The following is a 23,889-nucleotide window of genomic DNA, read 5'->3' as shown; positions in this document are numbered from 1 at the left end:
GGACTCAAGGGTCAGCTTCCTGAGTAGCTGGGACTAATTATTTCACTTTTTTGTAGAGTCAGGGCCTGGCTACGTTGCTCAAGCTGGTATCAAACTCCTAGGCTCAAATGATCCTCCCATCTTGGCCTCCCAAAGTCCTGAGCTTATAGACATGAGCCACCACATCCGGCCTACTTAGTTGAGCTGGAATCCCAATATGTTGCCCAGGCTGGTCTTGAACTCCTGGGCTCAGGTGATCTGCCTCACCCTCCAGAATGACTGGGACTACAGGTGTGCCCAGCAGCAGCTCAGTGCTTGCAGGGGCAGCTGGCGAAGCCTCTGGAGCTCCTGGCCCAACCTGGAGCCTGGTGAGCTCCTCCTCGCCCTCCCAGGGCTGTTTCAATTCCTCTTCCCAAGACTCTGGGTCTGACTTCACAGGGTGGCCAGACACCATTCTCCCCTCACAGCTGGCTCCGCTTGTCGTCCCAGCATTGAGGACCTGCCCGTCGTCTTTGGAACTGTCCCCTGCCTGCCTATCCCAAAACTGCGGACTCATTAGGGCAGGTGCTGCGTGTCGGTTCATTTACCACTCATCACGGTCCTGTCCTGAACGACACATCACACAAGCCACGGGAGACTTTCCCCCAAAGGAATGCTTTATTGACAAATTACCCATTATTATAATAACCTTAAGGAAAAGATACATCAGTTGACACCCGCGCAACCTGCCTTCACACCACACCCCACAGGCCAATTTTAACCCTGGACAAAGGGCACCAAGCACTGGGGTTCCCTGGCCCCTGCATCTTTGTCGTGTGTGGAGTGCCATCCCCAGGGGTGTCTGAACTGTCTGGGGACAGAGTTGTCAGAGGACACTTGCTCTACCGAACAGGACACTTTGAGCTGAGCAGCCCTTCCCCTCCTGGGAGTGGCAGAGCCAGGCACACCACAGGCAGGCCCTCAGTGTCCTGCCAAGAGCCACTAAGGCACAGAGCTACCCCTGCAGACCAGGCCATCTGACATGCAGGGCCCTGGTGTGAGCGAGAGGCTGCTGGGGTGTGATCACTTAGTAACAGGAAGAGATCTTTGTAGCTCCTGAGAAAAAGGCAACAGCAATCCTGGCCGATGCCCATGCCCCACCCTTCACCTGACCTGTGGGGTCGTTTCATCCCAAATGCAGCAAGCAGGTGGGTTGGAGTCACTGACGAGTGCCAGCCGGGCCAGGCCCATGCAAAGGCAGCACTGAGAACGGGGGCACAGCTCTTTTAAAGGGTGCTAAAGACAGGCTTTTCCTTCTCTTGGCCCCCCCATTCCCAGAGGCTCAAGAGCCCTTTGGGGCAGAGCAGGGGAGCCAGTGGGAGCTGCCACGGTTGAGAAGAGAAGCAGGTTTTGTACACTGGGATGGAGTGTGCATGAAATCAAACACCCCAACTGGAACAGGCTGCCACGCAGACCAGGTGTAAAATTCCACACAGTGCTCACAACCATTAAGGAACTCTCATCTATATATACATAAAAATTATAAAGAAATAAAGCATAAGGCAATGTAAGGCTTGTATTTCAGCTTGAGTCCAAAGACATACTATTCTCTATGAGGCTAAAGCTGCTTTGCCTAATTTAAACTTTTTGAAAAGTCCACTGCATTTAAAAAAGAATGAATTTGCTTCCGTTAAAGCTAGATTAGCGTGACAATTAGGCAGCTGCTGATGATCGGTTTCCTTTCTGGGGGTCTCAGAAAACTGACAGTTTTCTTGTTGGGCATTCTGAGATAAAAGATTGTGTAACAGGCAGGACTTGCTGGGTGACTGTGTTCCTTCTGTGAGTCAGGGAAGGGGAGGAGGAAGTCAGAAAATGCCATTTATTTGATGCTTAGAACTCTTCAATCCTTCAACATTCCGATGGGCTAACATGATTCCCAAAGGGAGCCTGGGCTTTGGCTCAATATTCTTTCAAATCCTCCACCCTGTCCACTTCCTGCACCCCTGGGAAGGACAGCACAGTGATCTGTTTCATCTACAAACTTGAGTGTAAAACATCTGTGTACAAGACTGTGTTCTCTAAATTCATGCGAACGCGGCAGCCACATCTCCACGTGGATGGGCAGGACTGTCCTCAAAGCCGGCTCTGCTCATCCGCCTGGTTGGCTGCTCCGCTGAACAGAGCTGCGGCGGGATGCTGAGGGCGTGCTGCGTGTGCTCTGCAGCGGGCGAAGCGACCACAGGCTTAGAAAGGTGCGGGATCCGACAGGGGCTTGTCACCACTCCCCGCTGAGGAAGGGAGGCTGTCACTGCCGTTCTCTCGATCACCCACAACCTTAGACTACGGGAGAGAAAAGATGACAGAAAAACCTGAGACAGAGCACACAGCACAAGGCAGACCCCAGGCCCATGCTCAGTGCTCTACAAAAGCTTATGTGACATGAACCCTGCTCAGCAGCAACAGGGAGCAGATCGCAGACGGGCACCAGCTGAACAGGCCTCCAGAGGACGATGCCAAATGAAGACGGTGAATGCCAAACAGCTGCACACTGTATCGTTCCATTTACGTGACATTCTTGAAATGACACAACGATACAAAGGGCGAGTGGACTAGGGGTTGCCGGGGGTAGGGCGGGAGGAAGGTTGGCGCGGCCAAGAAGGTACCAGGAAGGGCAGTGGGGACCGGGAAGGGCAGTGTGGAGACGTTCTGTGTCCTGAGTCAGTGCCAACGTCCTGGTGGGGAGGCTGCACTACAGGATTTTCCGAGATGTTGTCACGGGAGAGAACTGTGTAAAAGGCACAAGGAGCCTCTCTGCATTACTTCCTACAACGGCATGTGAGTCTACGATGACTAGTAACAGTCCAGGTACAATTACCTTTATGGTCCCAACTCGGTCCTCAAATGACTTGAAGGTTGCAGAGTTCCTTTCAAGAGAGAGGGAAGAGTGTTGGTGTCAAGAGAAAAGGGTTGTGCTGTCCTCTAACTCAGAAGGGCCTCAGGGCGAGGGCCAGCCTCCAAAGGACCCTAACAAAATCCCAAGATCTCATGGCAAAAATGTGAGACAGCCAGGTCATTCCAGAGACCCCCCAGGTCAGAAGTGAGGTCGGTCATGCCCAACAGTCACAGGGACAGGTCCAGACATCACACAAGGCAACTGGAAACCACCTGACTGTGCAGCTGGGGGGATGTCGGCCCCCCTCTGCTGTACCCTACGGGGACACCCTGGGCTCCTGTACTGAGGTTATGAAAAGTCTGGAGTTCACGCACATCTCTCAGAGAAGCGAAGGGAAGACCAAGGACACTTCTGGGACAGCAGAGTGATAAGGAGACAGAGGAGGAGAAAGCAGGCCAGCTCCATCCCACTCAGTCCCTCCCACAGAACCAGATACCCCTCCCAGGCCCGGGGCCTCTAGAGACCAGCACGTCTGTGACACCCAGCCGGAGTCCCCACAAGGAGAACAGGACTCTCCTGAGAATCAGGGCAGTGCCTGAAGGCACAGGCACGAAATAGGGACCATAGCTCTGGGTGTTTCCACGAAGGCTGAGACCCATAAAGTGTCCTGACTGACAGCCCACCAGGGCAAGTGCCAGGATCTGTGTGCCAGCCTCTCCAACCCGACCCCAGCTTGACGCTGCAGGCAGCCAGGGACAACTTGGAAAGGACACGGCCGAGTTTGACACAAGGATCTCCTCTGGAGGCTGCAGGTCGAGAGCCTAACCCCTACCAGCTTCCTCGTCAGCCTAGAGGGGGTCTTTACCAGCCCTTAGCCATCAGGAGATTGCCAAGGGAATGGCGTCCTTAATTAATCCAGGGATATGGGAAGGGCAAGGTGTGACCGGCGGGAGCCGCCCCAACCCCCACCAGAGACACCCGGCTCTGGAGCTGCAGCGAGCATACGTTACCTCATGGCCGGCATACTTATTGAGTGGCGGATGGAGTAGCTGCTGCTTGGAAGCATGGCAGAAGCAGAGAAGGAAGCAAGAGTTAACACCGAGATCCACACACAACCCCAACTGGGCGGGGATGGGCAGAGCTGGGATTGCCCCACTCCTGGCAGTCGGATCAAGCTGCTGCCTCCACACCACGCCCCGAAGGAAACTCAACCCAGGGTCCGCCCTCGGCCTCACGGGGGGCACCCCAAGTCTGCCCCTCCACACCACGCCCCTGAAGGAAACTCAACCCCAGGGTCCGCCCTCGGCCTCACGGGGGGCACCCCAAGTTGCCCAGCACATAGCACTGGGGGAGGAGGGCACTGCCATAGGAAGTGTGAGGAGACCAGGCCTGGGCTTTTGAAAAGTATTTGGGACCAGCAGCCTTCAGATGTCCTTACTTGACTTCGGCAAGTTTAAGGACCTTTTGGCAAAAGAGAAACAACCAGGTCAGGTAAAAACACATGAAATCACAGGTTACTCTGGGCCTGGCTCTAGACCTCCCGGTTCCAGCCAGAAGTGCAGGTGCGGGCGGCGCCCCAGGCTGGCCTAGAGGAGCCCGCTCTGGCCCACACGAGGGCCCTGTGGGAGGCACAGGTAGTAAGACAAAACTCCATCTGAAGGAAAACAAGGAAACAGGACCGATGTCGAACAGGAAGGTGGTGAGAGTCGGCACAGCCCTCCCCCATGAAAAGGCTCCTTCTCAGAAGTAAACTCAGGCGTGGACGCCAGGCCAGTTATTCACTGACCCGGGAGCAGGCAGCCCGTGAGCCTGGGTGGGAATGGGAAGCACAAGGAGGGACACAGAAGGGCCGGGGGGTTCCGGGGGGGCCTCTGCGTCGATCCCACGCTGCTGCTTTGTTCCCCAAGAGGCAGCAACTGCCTGGCTGGGACTGCTGTCCTGGAAGGGGTGATCCCCCTTTCACCAGCCCTCTACCAGCATAGCTGCCCACGGGCCCTGCCAGAGCCCCCCCCGCCCCAATCCAGAGAACAGTCTTCCACAGGTGTGTCCAAGCTCAGCCTTACCTAAAGGAGTGTGAAAATGGATGAGCCCTGGAAGGTGGCAGCAGGAGAGAAGAGGAAACGAAGTGTAAGCAAGGCAGGCCAGCACCCACTCAGTGCCCTCCTCAGGGAGCCCCAGGCCCCCTGCTCATGCTCAGCCAGGCCCAGCAGGGGAAGACGCTCCAGGACGGCTCCTCCATCCGCATACCACCGGCGAGAGCAGCCCTGTCTCCAGTCTCCTCAAGTCCTGACTCAACAGGAGGCTCTCGCAAGCTCACGACTAGCAACTGCTTAGGCTCACGGCTGTGCACAGGAGGCCCCTGGGTCCAAGCCCTGTCCACGCCTTATGCCCCAAGGCACACCTATTTGAAGAAGCCACAGCACCTGGAGCGCAACTGGCCCCATCCAGTAGCACAAAGGTATGAAACGTGCCACAGCGTGACAGCTGGGTTTGGCCGGCTCCACAGAACGAGAGCGGCCCCTGTTCCCCAAAGCGCGTCAGCTGAGGAGGCACACACACTGTGGGAGCATGTGGGACACCCTTGGCGCCGAGCACTTCTGCTCTGAGCTCTGTCCATGCACGCAGACACCAACCTGGAAACCTGTGTGTCCAAGGGCAGCTGCCGCCACTCACTGCAGCCAGGCCCACTCCGACACGGAGGCAGCCACTGAAGAACTGATAAACGCTCAGCTCGCCCGCGGTCCTGAGACCACGGAGTCGGATGGTGACCTGACCCTGGCGTAAACGCCCCCCTCTGACCTAAATCCAGTTCCCTTTCCCCCATCCCCATCACCTATGCCCCAGGGCACACCAAAGGCCTCACAGTCCGGGGCTGCCCTGAGACGGGCCCATCAGACGTGGGTGTTGGGCAGCTGTCCCGAGGGGCTTCCACGCAAGAGTAAGCTGGGTCCGTGGGGTTCATCGGCCCTAAACTCGATATAAACCTCCTGGAACCCAATTTTCACTTTCAGGAAGCAGTGAGCTCCCAACCTCAGTCTCTAGGTCAAGAGGTAGATGGGCCCAGACCTCAGAAACCACCTGTGACTGCCCGGGGAGATGATGGGGATACACCAGGGGCTCCAGACGTCAGAGGTCACACCACCACTACAAACATAAATGGAGGAGCAAGCAGGGCAAGACACACCAGCAAACAGGACCTCTCCACGGGCACTGTGAACACGGCCGGCCAACTGGAGCGAGCTGGCTCGTCCCAGGTCAGCCTGAGGCCCCGCTCACCCAGCTGGCCCCACGTACCAGGGCACACGTGCAAACACGTGGCACAGTGTGGCCAGGCACACTGACAGCTGTGCCAGAGTCACTGCAACAGGAACTCTGCTCACTGCCAGCCATGCCCTGAGGCTACACGGCACAGGGGTCAGCTGCCAACCCCAGGACTGAGCAAAGCGCGAGAGCCCTCCTCCCCATCAGAGGAGCAGCAGACAGAGAACTGGGACCGTGTCCCTGTGCTTCCAGAGAAAAACAGGCCACACAAAAAAACGCCCAGATCAAAACCCCAGGACTGGCCTGTGCACGGCTATGTCAATCAGTGCTGAGGGCTCCGCCTGACCCTTGGATTTCCACCACAATGCTCTGAACAAACTCAAAAGGGAGTGTGGACACTATGAGTGGGCAAACGCCCCCGATGGCTGGCATAATTTAGGCACAACAGGCACCCGTTGCTTCCTGAAGATGCTCTGTGGTGAGACCGGCATTTTCGGGAAGAAAACAGCCCTGCAAGGCTGAGTGCGGCTGGAGCTCAGGGTGTCCCTCCTGGGTCCAAAGCGCAGCAGCAGTGGGGAAGACCTGCATTTGGAGGGTGCCCCACAAGGACCCCCCAAGTCCCAGCTGCTGGGGAGTGTGGAGCCCTGGGCGTGCGAGGGTGCTCAGAGGAAACACACACGTCGCGTACTGATGACTGCAGCTTCTCCAGAGGTTTAAAACTCTCGAAATAGAAGTCGCTGCGATGGGAGAGTAGATTACCTCAAACAAACAAAAATACAAGTGGGCACAGCTCCTGGGCAGTGGCCATCCCCTCTGCTTGGCAGGGTGGGTCTCTGGGTGTGTGGCCGTCTGTGTCCTGGCCTGTGGCTCAGTGGTCAGGGGAGAGTGCTGGCAACCACAGGCTGGGAGGCAGGACATACCTAACCTAAGGCAGGCAGGCAGGCAGGCAGGCAGGCAGGCAGGCAGGCAGGGAGCCGGCCCAGCAGGAGATGTACGTATCTCTGAATCCTGCAGGGGCCATGAGAGGGGAAGAGGGGAGCGCTGGGTGGGGTCAGCACGGTGCCCCACTCACCGGTCCTCTAGGAACCCTGCACCCATCTTTGCCAGAATTGGGTCAGAACTGCAGGGAGGCACTCCCTGAGATCCCAAAGCCAGAAGACCAGTTCTGAGAATGGGAAAGGAGTCAGGGCAGGGTGGGCAGCAGCATCCAGAAGTTGGGGCCAGGATGCTGGTGATGGTGACAACCTACATCATCCGCTCCTACAACCCGTGTGAAAGAGGCCCACCCGAGGCCCAGCCGGGGTGCCCAGCCAGGAGGTAGTCCGGCCAAGCATCATATCCAGGCTTCTGGCTCAAGGCTCAATCCCCTCATCACCATGCTGTGGTCAGGGAGCCTAGAGCAGGGAAGGGAGAGGAAACGTGCCAGCCACAAAGCGCCGGCCCTGCTCACTCCTTGGCCCTGCTTGCTAGGGAACGCTGATGGCCAGGAGGCTTTCACCAGCCTCTGGGAGAGAAGGCTCATTCAGAACCTCCTGAGTGTGACCGCACTCTCTGAGACCTGGGAAACGCCCTCAGAAGTACCATGCCGAGCACCTGTCCTGGAGATGGTGGACTGCCGTCCCGCCCTGACCTGTCCTGGAGATGGAGGAGGAGGACTGCCGTCCCGCCCTGACCTGTCCTGGAGATGGAGGAGGAGGACTGCCGTCCCGCCCTGACCTGTCCTGGAGATGGAGGAGGAGGACTGCCGTCCCGCCCTGACCTGTCCTGGAGGTGGAGGAGGAGGACTGCCGTCCCGCCCTGACCTGTCCTGGAGGTGGAGGAGGAGGACTGCCGTCCCGCCCTGACCTGTCCTGGAGATGGAGGAGGAGGACTGCCGTCCCGCCCTGACCTGTCCTGGAGGTGGAGGAGGAGGACTGCCGTCCCGCCCTGACCTGTCCTGGAGATGGAGGAGGAGGACTGCCGTCCCGCCCTGACCTGTCCTGGAGGTGGAGGAGGAGGACTGCCGTCCCGCCCTGACCTGTCCTGGAGGTGGAGGAGGAGGACTGCCGTCCCGCCCTGACCTGACTCTGACCCCCAGGCTGCAGTCGCTGCCTCTCAGTGAAGCTTCGAGGTGCACACTCGTCCCTCACCAACCCTGAGCACCACAAGTTACCCAAAGCACTGGCGGCCAACCCTCCTTGAAGAACACAGAAATGACAGAAAAGCAGCTGACAGGGATGGACGAACCTCCCAGGCAAGGGTCCCACACAGACCGGTCAGGGCCATGATGGCCACATCCCCGAGCCACTGTATGAGACCTGATCTCCAGGCAGGCTTCCTGTAGTGCCTCCAACACCTCACCTCACTCCTGGCCAGGTCTCAGGGCAGCAGGGTCAGGGCTGGGTCTCACCTCATGTCTCCAAGCTTCCTGCTGATGGCAGAGCCCACTGTGGACAGGGCAGCGGAGGTCTTCTGTCCGGCCTGTGAGAGAGTTTCCTGAGTCTTCTTGTAGCTGGAAGAAGACATACCAGTTAAATCAACCAGACAGCATGGACGGGTCACCACCCTCAGCCAAGCAAACAAAGCACTGGGAGCACGCCCGAGGAAAACTGAGGAAAGGAGCCGGGGCAAGGGGTGGACACTTGCCAGGTGTGTACGGAGCGGGTGCAGGCGCAGAGCCCCTCGGCCCCCAGAGGCCCCTGCAGCGAGGAGCAGCCTGTGTGTTGCTCACTGAGCTCTCAGTGCCCCCCAGCCCCGCGATGATGCTGCTTTCTCATCTCACAATCCAACTCCACCCCCTCACCTGACACCTCCTAAGCCCACTTTCCTGTCTTCTCACAGCCCCTCTGACTACAGAGAAGATGCCCCATTTGCCTGCTAGAGAGCGGACAGGCCCCCTGAGGTGCACGCCTGGCAGGCAATGCCAGAGCAGAAAGGCCTCTCGGTGCCCTGACCGGCCCATGCGTGCAAGGTTCCCTTTCCTCTTCCCAATGAGACTGTGCTGAGGGGAGAAAATGCTCAACCACGGCTGTGGGAACGAGCTTCAGAGTGGCCATGCAGCCCGCAAGGTGCCCCTGCTCCAGAGAGCGGGGCCCGTGTGCCTTCAGAGCATCGGACAGTTCCATTCCCAGGCCTCTTTTCACAGTGCAAGGGTCTGCCCCGGCCCCTAGTGAAGGCCCCGCTTCTATCCTCTCCAGCTCCCTCCAGTGTCCACCCACATGGGTACATCCCACCAAAGCAAAGCTCTGGGGCCTCGGCGTCCGCAGGACGGGCAAAGGGCAGCAGGCAGGATGCTGTGGCTGCAGGGATACTGTTGGGCCCACCATGACAGCCAACACCTAAAGTCGCAGGCCCTCATCCAGCTGCCACTGTAAACACAAAACACGGCAGCCTCCGACATAACCAAGTCCAAAATGCGAACCCACGACCACCTTCCCCACAGCTCCTCCCTCAGCGAAGCCAGGAACTCAAGGCTGAATGGAGACAGGCTCCCAGGGCCATCTTGGCATTACCAGTGCCAACCTGGAGAGTTGGCAAACCCAGCCAAGCCCTGACTGAGTGGCATCTGGGATGACTGGCGCCAGAGAAGGTGCAGGCTCTGCCCGCTCCCACTGGCGACACCAGGTCCCAATGATGGGCCTTCCAGAGCACTTACTCACAGGCCCTCCACGCCACCCCCTGCAGGAGGCCCGTGTGAGCTGAGCGCCACCACTCCAGCCCCTAGTTGACAAGTGTGTGTGACCCACCAAGTGTGCCCCGGCAGCACATCCCAGCACAGCTCTCTCGTGCCCACCCCCAGCCAAGGCCCAGAGGACGCACTTTCTTTTCTTTTTATTTTTTGAGACAAAGTCTTGCTGTCGCCCAGGCTGGAGTGCAGTGGTGCAATCTCAACTCACTACAATCTTCGCCTCCAGGTTCAAGAGATTCTTTTGCCTCAGCATCCCAAGTAGTTGGGATTACAGGCACCCACCACCACGCCCTGCTAATTTTGTTTTTAGTACAGATAGGGTTTCACCATGTTGGCCAGGCTGGTCTTGATCTCCTGATCTCAGGTGATCCACCCGCCTCGGCCTCCGAAAGTGCTGGGATTACAGGTGCGAGCCACCGCGCCCGGCCTATTATTTTATTTTATTTTAGAGACAAGGTTTCACCATGTTGAGGCTGGTCTCCTGACCTCAGGTGATCCGCCCGCCTCGGATGTCATCCAAAGCACTGGATGACAGAGTACAGGTGTGAGCCACCGCACCCAGCCCAGAGGATACACTTCCCATCCAGACTCCATGCAGCTGGAACCACGGCTGTTTTTATCTTTTTTCTTTTTTTATTAATAAAACATCAGGTATAAGTAACCAATGACCTGCTACATTTAGTTTCAAAAATACAAATTCTTTTTTGTTGAGACGGAGTCTTGCTCTGTAGCCCAGGCTGGAGTGCAGCGGCGCCATCTTGGCTCACTGCAAGCTCCGCCTCCCGGGTTCACACCATTCTCCTGCCTCAGCCTCCTGAGTAGCTGGGACTACAGGCGCCCGTCACCACGCCTGGCTAATTGTTTTGTATATTTAGTAGAGACGGAGTTTCACCATGTTAGCCAGGATGGTCTCCATCTCCTGACCTCGTGATCAGCCCACCTCGGCCTCCCAAAGTGTTGGGATTACAGGCGTGAGCCACCATGCCTGGCCCCAAAATGCAAATTCTGAAGACATCTTTAACTTTGATTTTCCCTGAAATAACAAATGCATAAAACCATGTGAACGTTCTATGGTTCGCTGAAGCAAAGTCACCTGCAGCAGAGGATTCTAAAGTCCTCACAGCACCTGCATTTGTGCCTAAAGAGTGGGGATGGTGAAACCGAAGTTGGAGAGAAAACCGCCGCCTGTGCCCAGCCTTTGGAATGAGATGTGGGTCTTGAGTGTGACCTGTGGGTGGGTAAGTACCACCCACACGAGAAGGAGGGTCCACTGAACACTGACACGATGTGCCACTGTGGTCAGTCCCTGCCGTGCCATAAACCACACTCAAGCCCCTGGGGGTCCCTCAGCCCTCAGCATTGCTTGGGTGTGGAAACGAGGGGTCACAAGGGAACCTCCTCTGGAAACGGGAACCTCCAAACTGGGATGGCCCTGGAAACAATGGGCATCACCTGCACCGCCTGAGGCCACCACCAGAGGCCACCACCAGCTCCTCTCCCGCCTTCTCTTCCTACAGCAGGTCCCTGCCCAACAGCTGTGGCTCTGACCTCTCCCTTCCCCTTCTCAGTCCCATCCTGGGCCTCCGAGGTAGCAGCAGCAGCTGCGAGGTCCCCTTCCAAGGCTCACAGCGCTGCAGGCCTGTTCTGAGAGCCTCAAACACGCAGGCACACACATTCCTCAGAGGACGAGAAGGCTGGGGAAGCTAAGCCAGGAGGAAGGGGCAGGGGTCAGAGCCAGCATCTGCACCCAGTAACTAGTTTCAGCTCTACTTGAGGGCACCAGGCCGGGCAACCGCAGCCAGCACCCATTTGGGAGTTCCTAAGACCTTCCAGGAAGAGAGCCCTGGACAGATAGCAGTTTTGTCCCATGCCAGGAGCTGCCCCCTGGGCAGCACGGGGCATCTGGTGGATATCCTTGCACTCCCCCTCTCCTGAGTCTTCCTCTGGGGGCTACCCCCCCTCCCACTCAGGGTGGACAAGTGATCCAGGCCTGGCCAGAGCACACCACCTCCCCGGCCACAGCCATTAGTCCAGGGAGACCCATACGGGACCACACTGTTGGGCCGCAGCAGTGGGGGCAGGGACTTCTCTGCCAGGTGAGTGCTCCCACCTCCCTGTTTGATTGATGCTACCTTGAGTCGTGCTTTCTGTCACCTGCAACCAAAACAACTCCAAGTGAACCAGCTTGTAACTGCAGGATCGATACAATGCCCCTCTCAGCACTGAGGTTTTTAGTTAGCTCTGCCTATAAATAGAATGCAACAGGCAATCATTTTACCACTCACAGAACACAGCTGCTCTTGCCTTCAGACACAACCCACTGAGGAGAATGTGGCCACATCGCAGCCTCATGCGGCCAAGCATCAGCGCTATCCTCCACCCGCCGGCCACATTCTTCCCGTCCCTCCTCCGGGCACCACTGGCTGAAAGGATCTACAGACATGTGGGTCAGGAAGCAGGAAGCTCTTACTGCCTTCCTCTGCAAGAGCTCTGGGCAGTGGAGGCACACCCACGGCCCACCTCCTGAAGCTGACTAGGAGGGGCACCAGCCAGGAGGAGCACGCGCAGTGGCCACATCCTCAGGCCCCACCTCCTGAGCCATATCCCTTCCGCCTGGGCGGTCCGGGCAGAAACCACCACCCTCGGCCTGGGCCGTCTGGGCAGAACTACCTTCTACTCTGGAACCGTCCGTCTGACAGCTCTCCCCACAGAACTCAGGGGAATGGCCTCTGCCAGGTGACGCACTGGCCGTATGCTTCCATGCTGAGCCACATGCTTCCCCAGAGGGGTCAGGATGCTAAGTGTTGCACTAAGCTCTCTGAAACACTATTTATTTGAAATAGGATCCCGGCAGCTTTATGTCAGTTGGTTTTACAAAACAGCACTGAAGTCTCCTGAGACTATTTTCAGATTGAGTCTGCACCGTGCGTCTGCCTGATGCCCAAACTGCAAGGATGACCAGATGACCAGATAACCGTCACTGACCGTCACTGACCCAACCTAGGGAACACCCACTACCCAGCAAGGTCACTGTCCGTCACTGTCCCAACCTAGGGAACACCCGCTGCCCAGCAAAGTTACTGTCCATCACTGTCCATCACTGACCGTCACTGTCCCAACCTAGGGAACACCCGCTGCCCAGCAAGATCACTGTTCAACGCAGCCCGAAAGACACAGCCCACCAGGGTCCCTAGAACACCCAGGTCAATGTGCCATGAACCGCCTGAGTTTCTGACACCAGCTTCCCACTGTGACACCAGACGCAAAGGCCCACGTGCAGAGTGCCGGCCTGGTCCCCCAGGACCTTCAAGACAAGCTCGGCAGCAACCACTTCCTTCCAGCCCAACACGGGAGGACGTTCTGCCCATGTTCTGCGGCAACCATTACAGCGCTACCTTCTAAATAACAGACGGAAAAATCCCACAGAGACTATTTTAGAATATTCCCCTTCTCAGCTTAAAGACATTATACTCAGATCAGAACACAAGTAAATGAAGTGCTATTATCCAGCTGAAGGATCTCCAAATATTAGGAGTTACTCTGAACCATGCCGCTGACACACACATATCAAACTACCCACAGTGAATCCACACTGGCCAACGCTCTGACAATGTGGTGCCTCCCAGACCACGAGGACTTCACATTTCCACCCGCACGTCCTCTACCACGCCCTCCCCCAAAGAACTACTCCAAAGGAGGAAAGGAATTCTGAGAATCCAACAGCTGGAGCCAAGCAGGGAAAAGGGTTAGGGTTGGAACACACAAAAATTCGCCACCAACAGAATCAGGCCAAGTGGTGTCGTCCAGCTTGTGCACTGCTGGAAGCCAAGGAGCTCTATTAGTCAGAAATGCAGCCAGGACCAGCACAGGCCTCTTATATAAGGGATGCATATATCAGGCAGAGGGGAGTTTTAAGTGTGGCCAGGTGGCTGAGTGAGTTTCTTTCAGCTACTATTCCGTTCCACAATAGTCTAAAGGATAGTTTACCTGAGAGAAGAAAAGTTATATTAAGAAAAAATAGCCAGCAAATACCAAAAGAAGCTTTGTGCCAAGTGTGCACAGCCCAATTCCCTGACCGAGTGTCAGGAGGCAGAGAGGAGGAAGGAGGAGGTGCTGATGGTACAGGCACTCAGGAGGCGGAGAGGAGGGAGGAGGAGGTGCGGATGGTACAGGCACTCAGGAGGCGGAGAGGAGGGAGGAGGAGGTGCGGATGGTACAGGCACTCAGGAGGCGGAGAGGAGGGAGCAGGAGGTGCTGATGGTACAGGCACTCAGGAGGCGGAGAGGAGGAGGAAGGAGGAGGTGCTGATGGTACAGGCACTCAGGAGGCGGAGAGGAGGGAGGAGGTGGTGCTGATGGTACAGGCACTCAGGAGGCGGAGAGCAGGAAGGAGGAGGTGCTGATGGTACAGGCACTCAGGAGGCGGAGAGGAGGGAGGAGGAGGTGCTGATGGTACAGGCACTCAAGAGGCGGAGAGCAGGAAGGAGGAGGAGGTGCGGAAGGTACCGGCACTCAGGAGGCGGAGAGGAGGAGGGAGGAGGAGGTGCTGATGGTACAGGCACTCAGGAGGCGGAGAGCAGGAAGGAGGAGGTGCGGAAGGTACCGGCACTCAGGAGGCGGAGAGCAGGAAGGAGGAGGTGCTGATGGTACAGGCACTCAGGAGGCGGAGAGCAGGAAGGAGGAGGTGCTGATGGTACAGGCACTCAGGAGGTGGAGAGGAGGAGGGAGGAGGAGGTGCTGATGGTACAGGCACTCAGGAGGCGGAGAGGAGGGAGGAGGAGGTGCGGATGGTACAGGCACTCAGGAGGTGGAGAGGAGGAGGGAGGAGGAGGTGCTGATGGTACAGGCACTCAGGAGGCGGAGAGCAGGAAGGAGGAGGTGCTGATGGTACAGGCACTCAGGAGGTGGAGAGGAGGAGGGAGGAGGAGGTGCTGATGGTACAGGCACTCAGGAGGCGGAGAGGAGGGAGGAGGAGGTGCGGATGGTACAGGCACTCAGGAGGCGGAGAGGAGGAGGAAGGAGGAGGTGCGGATGGTACAGGCACTCAGGAGGTGGAGAGGAGGAGGAAGGAGGAGGTGCGGATGGTACAGGCACTCAGGAGGTGGAGAGGAGGAGGAAGGAGGAGGTGCGGATGGTACAGGCACTCAGGAGGTGGAGAGGAGGAGGAAGGAGGAGGTGCGGATGGTACAGGCACTCAGGAGGCGGAGAGGAGGAGGAAGGAGGAGGTGCTGATGGTACAGGCACTCAGGAGGTGGAGAGGAGGAAGGAGGAGGAGGTGCGGAAGGTACCGGCACTCAGGAGGTGGAGAGGAGGAGGGAGGAGGAGGTGCGGAAGGTACCGGCACTCAGGAGGTGGAGAGGAGGAGGGAGGAGGAGGTGCTGATGGTACAGGCACTCAGGAGGCGGAGAGCACGGAGGAGGACGTGCTGATGGTACAGGCACTCAGGAGGCGGAGAGGAGGAGGAAGGAGGAGGTGCTGATGGTACAGGCACTCAGGAGGCGGAGAGGAGGAGGAAGGAGGAGGTGCTGATGACACAGGCACTCACAGGTCTGACTGGGTCACTTTCTCATTCCACTCTCCAAGTTTCTCAGAAGTTTTCACATAGCTAAAAACAGAAAGTCTACAGTGAATTATTTAGAAGAACAATTTTAAGTCAGGCATCAAACTGCAGGTGAGGTTCCAGGGAAGACAGAGGAGGGCCAGCTGGCAGGAACATCAACTCTACAGACAGCCCAAAAACAGGGTCCACTGCCTCAACCAGGCCCTGTGCAGGCTCCACGCCGCCAGGCGAGCTGTGGGCATGGCGGAACTGATCGTCCCCTTTTCCGTCACCCGGCAGTAGCCCCTGGTCTCTCACTAGGAGATTCTTGGGGAACAGCACTGCTGTGGGGGACTGGAAGGGCACAGCCCACAGCTCCAAAACACCACTGGGATTCAAAACTTACGATGTCCTAGGATAAAAAAATGAGTTTCTCGTATGTGAGATTTATGAAATGGGACTTGATCTGTCATTCTGTAGGGACGTGGCTCCTGGGAAACATTCCACGCCCGCCCCTCCTTGTACGGTATGTTTCAGAGAAGCCACGTGGACAGGGCCAAGTGAGAAAGCAGATTCCCCAAATTCAGAGAGCTGAGTGACATCTGGGTTACAGGACCATGCAGTCATGGAGGGTCAGAGGCCCTAGGGTTGTGGGAACATATGGTCATATACGGTTTTTTTTTGGGTTTTTTTTGAGACAGAGTCTCGCTGTGTCGCCCAGGCTAGAGGGCGGTGGCATAATTTTGGCTCACCGCAACCTCTGCCTCCTGTGTTCAAGAGATTCTCCTGCCTCAGCCTCCCCAGTAGCTGGGATCACAGGTGCACACCACCACACCCAGCTAAACTTCTGTATTTTTCAGTAGAGACGGGTTTCTCCATGTTGACCAGGTTGGTCTTGAATTCCTAACCTCAGGTGATCCGCCCGCCTCAGCCTCCGAAGTGCTGGGATTACAGGCGTGAGCTACTGCGCCAGGCCCATGTGGCCGTGTCTGGGTCAGAGGCTGTGACCATGCCACAACCACAATAAGGACCACAGAAAAACCATTCTTGCTAAAGTCCTGATGAGTGCTCCCTTGAGTCTGGACACTGAAACACAAGTCTTCCTATCAATTTCTACCCGGACAACTAGCCAGTGTGTCTGCCTTTTTAAAACACATAGAAGCCGGGTGTGGTGGCTCACACAAGTAATCCCAAGCATTTTAGGAGGTCAAAACAAGAGGATTGCTTGAGCCCAGAAATTTGAGACCAGCCTAGGCAACAAAGCAAGATCCTGTCTCTATAAAATGTGAAAAAATTAGCCAGGCACAGTGGCGCACGCCTGTAGTCCCAGCTACGAGGGGGCTGAGTTGGGGGATCGCTTGAACCCAGGAGGTCGAGGTTGCAGTGAACGACTGTGCTGCTGCACTCCAGCCTGGGTGACAGAGCAAGAACATCTCAAAAAAGAATTTTAAAAAAAAAGGCCGGTGCGGCGGCTCATGCCTGTAATCCCAGCACTTTGGGAGGTCGAGGTGGGTGGATCACAAGGTCAGGAGTCCAAGACCAGCCTGGCCAAGACGGTGAAACCCCATCTCTACGAAAAATACAAAAAATAAAATAAAAATTTAGCCGGGTGTGGTGGCAGACGCCTGTAATCCCAGCTACCTGGGAGGCTGAGGAAGGAGAATCACTTGAACCCGGTAGGCAGAGGTTGCAGTGAGCCAAGATTGCGCCAGTGCACTCCAGCCTGGGTGACAGAGTGAGACTCTGTCTCAAAAATAATAATAATAAACGAAGTACACAAAAATTTAAAAATAAATAAGACACACGCAGACACCAAGCTCTTTGAAAAAACAAGGCACAGTCCCTGGGCCTAGGGCTCAGAGCCTCTCACTGGCTTCTTCCAAACAGGCCACTCAACTCCATGGCTGCAACTTGTCCCTGGGTATGACGATGCCCCTCACATGCCAGGGGTGTGTGTGGTGCACGTTCTTTTCAGCCCCCGGGGGTGCTCCTGGGGCAGGTACCTACGCGTTAGAGACCTGTACATCGTGCCAGCTCCTGGACAGGTTCTGTTTCAGCCCCCCCAGGGTGGAGAGGCCCAGCCTCCTCTTGAGCTCTCCGCAGTGCCTCTCCTTGGCTGCCAGGACCTGGCGCAGAGTGACAATTTCCTCTTCCACCTGCAAAGCATGCAGTCGACATGATGAGCCATCACTACTGCAGGAAGTGACTAACATCCTCATGCACAGTGCCATGAGTTACACAAGAACATTCCGCTTACTGAAGCATTAACTCGTCCTAGGAATAATAGCGTCTACAGCAGACATCTGATTTTTGGGTTTTGGTTTTTTTTTTGAGACGGGATTTCACTCTTGTTGCCCAGGCTGGAGTGCAACGGCGCGATCTCAGCTCACTGCAACCTCTGCCTTCCAGGTTCAAGCGATTCTCCTGCCTCAGCCTCCTCAGTGGCTGGGATCACAGGCGTGCGCCACCACGCCCAGCTAATTTTGTATTTTTAGTAGAGACAGGTTTCTCCATGTTGGTCAGGCTGGTCTCAAACTCCCAACCTCAGGCAATCCACCCACCTCGACCTCCCAAAGTGCTGGGAGTACAGGCGTGAGCCACCGCGCCCAGTCAGCAGCCATCTGTTTTTATCTGGTACTAGGAACTTGACTCCAGAGAACCGTCCCATGCGCCGGAGCTAAATGGTTCTGGGAGAGCTACCACTCACTATGTCCATTTGTGGTCATGAGGAATGGCCCAGGATGACCATGCCAGGCTTGTTTCATGCCAGGCTCTTTCCTGGGACTGGGCATGGTATTAAAAAGGTAAAGACCCTGGCCGGGCACGGTGGCTCATGCCTGTAATCCCAGCACTCTGGGAGGCCAAGGCAGGTGGATCACGAGGTCAGAAGATCAAGACCATCCTGGTTAACACAGTGAAACCCCATCTCTACTAAAAAATACAAAAAACTAGCCGGGCGTGGTGGCAGGCACCTGTAGTCCCAGCTACTCGGGAGGCTGAGGCAGGAGAATGGCGTGCAGCTGGGAGGCGGAGCTTGCAGTGAGCCGAGATAGAACAACATCACTCCAGCCTGGGCGACAAAGCGAGACTTGGTCTCCAAAAAAAAAAAAAAAAGGTGAAGTCCCTGGCCGGGTACAGAGGCTCACACCTGTAATCCTAGCACTGTGAGGCCAAGGCAGGCAGATCACCTGAGGTCAGGAGTTTGAGACCAGCCTGGCCAACACATGATGAAACCCCGTCTCTACTAAAAATACAAAAATTAGCCAGGCGTGGTGGTGGGCGCCCATAACCCCAGGTACTTGGGAGGCTGAGACAGGAGAATCGCTTGAACCTGGGAGGCGGAGGATGCAGTGAGCCAAGATCGTGCCATTCCACTCCAACCTGGGCAACAAGAGCGAAACGACTAAAAAAAATCTTTCTTCCGTGTAATCCCAGCACTATGGGAGGCTGAGGCAGGCGGATTACCGGAGGTCTGGAGTTCAAGACCAAGCTGGCCAACATGGTGAAACTCTGTCTACTACAAATACAAAAATTAGCCAACCGTGGTGCTGTGCGCCTGTAATCCCAGCTACTCGGGAGGTTGAGGCAAGAGAATCACTTCAACTCAGGAGGTGGAGGCCACAGGGAGCCGAGATCACACCACTGCACTCCAGCCTGGGTGACAGAGTGAGCCTCCATCTTTAAAAAAAAAAAAAAAATCTTTCTTTGGCTGGGCACAGTGGCTCGCACTTGTAATCCTAGCACTTTGGGAGGCTGAGCCAGGCAGAACTCTTGAGGCTGGGAGTTCAGGACCAGCCTGGCCAACATGGTGAAACACTTGTCTCTACTAAAAATATAAAACTTAGCCAGGTATGGTGGTGGGCATCTGTAATCCCACCTACATGGGAGGCTGAGGCATGCGAAGCACTTGATCCAGGGAGGCAGAGGCTCCAGTGAGCTGAGATCATGCCACTGCACTCCAGCCTGGGCGACAAAGAAGAGACTCTTGACTCAAAAAAACGACTTAAAAAAAAAAAAAAAACTTCATCTTGTAATTCAACTCTGAAAAAAACCTTGTGGGTTTAGTCTCTAAAGTTGCATACTCTGAAATAAAATGGAAAGCAAAGTCTCCTTGGACTTCCTGCTACTCTCCTTTAATCTTCTAGGCTAGAAATAACTGTGTGATGTCCTCAGGATCTGAAACCTGGTCCTCAGGCCCAGCGGCACAACCAACCTTACTCAGACCTAGGCCTGGACCCAGATTCTGGAATTAAACCTTATCACAGGGTGATTCACAGGGTGATTCACAGGGTGAAAAGAAAACTCTTGGCAGTTGCTTTGACTAAAAACTATGGTTGGAGGCTTTTGTTCTTTTTTTTTTTTTTTTGAGACGGAGTCTCGCTCTGTCGCCCAGGCTGGAGTGCGGTGGCCCGATCTCGGCTCACTGCAAGCTCTGCCTCCCGGGTTTACGCCATTCTCCTGCCTCAGCCTCCCAAGTAGCTGGGACTACAGGCGCCCGCCACCTCACCCGGCTAGTTTTTTGTATTTTTCAGTAGAGACGGGGTTTCACCATGTTAACCAGGATGGTCTCGATCTCCTGACCTCGTGATCCACCCGTCTCGGCCTCCCAAAGTGCTGGGATTACAGGCGTGAGCCACCGCATCCAGCTGAGGCTTTTGTTCTTAATTCCTATATTACTCTTAAGGGACTCTCACTTAAAGAATATCACATAAATACTTTTTACAAAAGAAGTTTCTGTTTTGTTTTTGAGACAGGGTCTTGCTCTGTCGCCAGGCTGGAATGCAGGGCACAATCACAGCTCACTGAAGTCTTGACCTCCTGGCCTCAAGCATCCTCCCGCCTCAGCCTCCTGAGTAGCTGGGACTACAGGCAACTGCCACCACACCCGGCTAGTTTTTGGGGGTGGAGACAAGGTCTCACTGTGTTGCCCAGGCTGCTCTCAAACTCCTGGGCTCAAGCGATCTTCCCATTTTACCACCTTGTCCTACCAAAGCACTGGAATTACAGGCATGAGCCACTGCATCCAGTCAAAATAAATATTTTTAAAAGAAAACTTAAGATCCAGGGCAGAGAGATTCACGGGGTTTTAAAAATGATTCTCAAGTGTTAATTCCAACAGAGACACTCCCAGTAGATGGCCACTCAGAGGCGGTTCGTGTATGAACGCTACTCATGGAGTACTTCGGAAGGGCCAGGCACAGAGGTGTGGGAAGGAAGTCACGCCCATCTCCACTGCCAGGTGGCTCTGAGTCCAGTGCACGGAGCTGGGCACATACAAAGAGAACCCCTTTATCAGCAGGAACACAGAGCAGGGTAGGTGATCACCCAAGCGTGGCCAGTACCCTGGCCTCTCACTAATCCAAGAGGGTCTTAACTCCAATTCACCCCAGGACACACAGCCAAGCCACAGCACCTTGGTAAGCTCGGCCCTGAGCTCCTCCTCCTCAGCCTCTGTCAGACCCTCAATAGCAGGAGTCCGGGCAGCCACACCTGTGTCGACAGGGACATCCGTCATGGAGTCAGACAGCAGACCTTTGTTAGGAGAATTCAGGTTGATATCTGCCAGAGACAAAATGAGGCCACAAAGCGTCAAGTAAGTTATTTACTTCCAAGTAAATATGGTAGAGGTCTCTAGCAGGACAAAAGCAAAGGTGGGAGTGGGTGAGACCCTGGAGACGAACGCCTCTTCTCTGAAAGGTCTGTGAGGACAGCGTGGGCAGTAGACAAGGGCGGCCACACCTCAGGCAGCCTGAGATGAAAAGCCAATGCCACCTGTGCTGCTTCAGGGCATGAGAAATGCCAGCCCAAGACAGCCAGACCCTAACCAGTGAGAATACTATCTTCAGAGGCAGGAAACCCTTGCTACAAAGAAAGCAGATCAATCTAACAGAGCTTTCACTTTTTTTGTGTGTGTGTGATGGAGTCTCACTCTGTTGCCCAGGCTGGAGTGCAATGGTCTGATCTCAGCTCACTGCAACCTCCGTCTCCCAGGTTCAAGTGATTCTCCTGCCTCAGCCTCTGAGTAGCTGGGATCACAGGTGCACGTCACCACGTCAGCTAATTTTTGTATTTTCAGTAGAGATGGGGTTTCACCATGTTGGCCAGGCTGGTCTCCAACTCCCGACCTTGGGTGATCCACCTGCTTTGGCCTCCCAAAGTGCTGGGATTACAGGTGTGAGCCACCGCACCCAGCCACATATTCCACTTTTTTAAAAAAAGGAACTTAATATGGTTAATACACACAATAAGCATCACTTTCCACTCAACACATCTGACAGGGCACATGCTAAAACTACATACTAGGAGCACACGCTGGTCATTCAGCTCCTTCTGGGAGTCGGCAAAACAAAATTCCCTTTCCTTACCTCCCGCTTCTCATCCCACAGTCAGGAAGCCACCACAGGCGGAGAGCTGCAGAGCGGTGTGCTGCCGCCACACACCTCAACTACACCCAGATCACATTCAAATTCCTGTAGCCACTGTTTTTTCTTCACATCAAACGCATCTTCCTGACTGCACTAAAAGTCTACAAGATTTCACATAAGGAAAAATAGTCTATTTTGATTCTCTCTAAATCCAAGCACATGATTATTGTAACATTTTCCCTGCTGAACACAACATTCTGAAAAGAAACAGGCTTACTGCCAGGCGTGGTGGCTCACCTGAGGTCAGGAGTTCGAGACCAGCTTGACCAACATGGTGAAACTCTGCCTCTACTAAAAATACAGAATTAGCTGGCCTGGTGGCACGCGCCTGTAGTCCCAGCTACTTGGGAGGCTGAGGCAGGAGAATCACTTGAACCCAGGAGATTACAGGCGTGAGCCACCATACCCGGCCAAAAAAATTTTTTTTTTTAAAACTAAAAGAAAAACTGGCCGGGCGTGGTGGTTCATGCCTGTAATCCCAGGCCTTTGGGAGGCTGAGGCAGGCGGATCACCTGAGGTCAGGAATTCAAGACCAGCCTGGGCAATACGGTGAAACCCCGTCTCTACTAAAAATACAAAAAATTAGCCCGGAGTGGTGGCAGGCGCCTGTAGTCCCAGCTACTCAGGAGGCGGAGGCAGGAGAATGGCGTCAACCTGGGAGGCGGAGCTTGCAGTGAGCCCCGATGGCGCCACAGCACTCCAGCCTGGGCAACAGTGCGAGACTCCAACTCAAAAAAACAAAAACAAACAAAAACAAACAAAAAACACCCTCCAGAATAATGCAGCACCCAGGAATTATAAAGTTTAAGATGTGGCCAGGCGCAATGGCTCACACCTGTAATCGCAGCACTTTGGGACGCCGAGGCGGGTGGATCGCAAGGTCAAGATATCGAGACCACCCTGGGCAACATGGTGAAACCTCGTCTCTAGTAAAAATGCAAAAATTAGCTGAGCGTGGTGGCGGGCGCCTGTAGTCCCAGCTACTCATGAGGCTGAGGCAGAAGAATGGCTTGAACCCGGGAGGTGGAGGTTGCAATGAGCTGAGATCGCGCCACTGCACTCCAGCCTGGCGTCAGGACAAGACTCCGTAGGAAAGGAAAGGAAAAAGGGGAAAGGGGAAAGGGGAAAGGGGACGGGATGGAAGGCGGGGGGAGAGGGGAGGGGAGGGGGAGGGGGAAAGAAATTTAACATCCCTCTCTTCAGCCCCAAAATGGAAGACAAACTTGTATCATATTCTCAAGATTTTAATCTCCTGGGCTGGCTCCATGCCCCTCAGGGGCCATCTCCTACTGCTCCGGGGTGACTGTTCTGGAAACAGGCCTGGTAAGCTGGGTGTGCCCCTGACTCACTCCGCCCCTCTCCATGAGGCAACCCCTAAGTAGGCTGAGCTCCGAGCAGAGCTGCTTACCCAAGGGGAGCTCTGCTGAACGCGAAGACTGTTTCACCATCCCTTCTCTGCTCGGGAGCCGCCCTCCACACCTCGGACTGGGTCCAGGGCCAGAGCGTGAACCCGAGGGCCCCGCGCAGGGACCGGGGGGTGGCAGAGCAAGCAAGAGCCGGGCGCGGGGTGGGCGGCATAAACGAGAGCTGCTTGGAGCGAGGGAACCCCAACTACGGGAGCAACGGCGGACGCCAGGGAACCACACTCGGAGCGGTCCCAGGGGAGACCGGGAGGGCGGCTGGAGAGAGCCCAGGAAGCGGTCTGGGCCGCGGGCAAAAGACACACACACCGCAACCATCACAAGCTTCGAGGTCAGTGGCCCGAGAGCTGTAGAGGGGCCGCGGGGTGGGTGAGCAGAGACTGAGAGGACCGAGAGTCGCAAACGACCCCGGGAGACGGGGAACACCGGACGGCCTGGGCCCATCTGCTGCGGAGGCGCCGGGCCCGGCAGGTACCTTGGCCGGCGGAGTCCATCTTCAGACGGCGTCCTGGCCGCTGTCGCGGACGCTGTGGGAGCCGAGCGGGCGGCGCCGGGAGTACCTGGCCGCGTACACACTAGCCAGCGGAACTGCCTCGGCCCCGCGGCGTTACGTAATCAGCGACGCGACGGCTACTTCCGCCCGGGCACATGCTCCGCCTTCGTCCCGCCCCCACCAGTGATGTCCAATGAGAACGTCGTTTGGCCAGTCCTGGTTTATCCGACTCA

The 23,889-nt window shown here is 55.9% G+C and overlaps 2 protein-coding genes across 15 annotated transcripts in view; both read right to left on the bottom strand.

Annotated features, from left to right (window-relative positions):
• Positions 1 to 23,889, bottom strand: part of DNAJC5 (DnaJ heat shock protein family (Hsp40) member C5) — a 222,650-nt gene that overhangs the window by 45,065 nt on the left and 153,696 nt on the right. The window lies entirely within an intron of this gene.
• TPD52L2 (TPD52 like 2) lies at positions 615 to 23,753 on the bottom strand. 14 transcript variants are annotated; one of them, XM_015148555.3, is made up of 9 exons: positions 23,151 to 23,753; positions 20,731 to 20,876; positions 17,325 to 17,473; positions 15,324 to 15,383; positions 8,502 to 8,603; positions 4,915 to 4,941; positions 3,862 to 3,903; positions 2,834 to 2,882; positions 615 to 2,298 (listed from the first exon to the last, which is right to left on the bottom strand). In XM_015148555.3, exons 1-9 carry the CDS (start codon positions 23,605 to 23,607, stop codon positions 2,203 to 2,205), a joined length of 1,128 nt encoding a protein of 375 aa, XP_015004041.1. In that variant the 5' UTR covers positions 23,608 to 23,753; the 3' UTR covers positions 615 to 2,202. The 14 variants fall into 14 exon arrangements, with proteins under 14 accessions (XP_015004041.1, XP_015004048.1, XP_015004042.1 ...); XM_015148562.3 differs by having other exon boundaries at positions 23,639 to 23,753; XM_015148556.3 differs by lacking the exon at positions 4,915 to 4,941.

Source organism: Macaca mulatta, chromosome 10 (genome assembly GCF_049350105.2).
Source record: "Macaca mulatta isolate MMU2019108-1 chromosome 10, T2T-MMU8v2.0, whole genome shotgun sequence".
Lineage (NCBI taxonomy): Eukaryota > Metazoa > Chordata > Mammalia > Primates > Cercopithecidae > Macaca > Macaca mulatta.
This window is presented reverse-complemented; position numbering and strand designations above follow the sequence as displayed.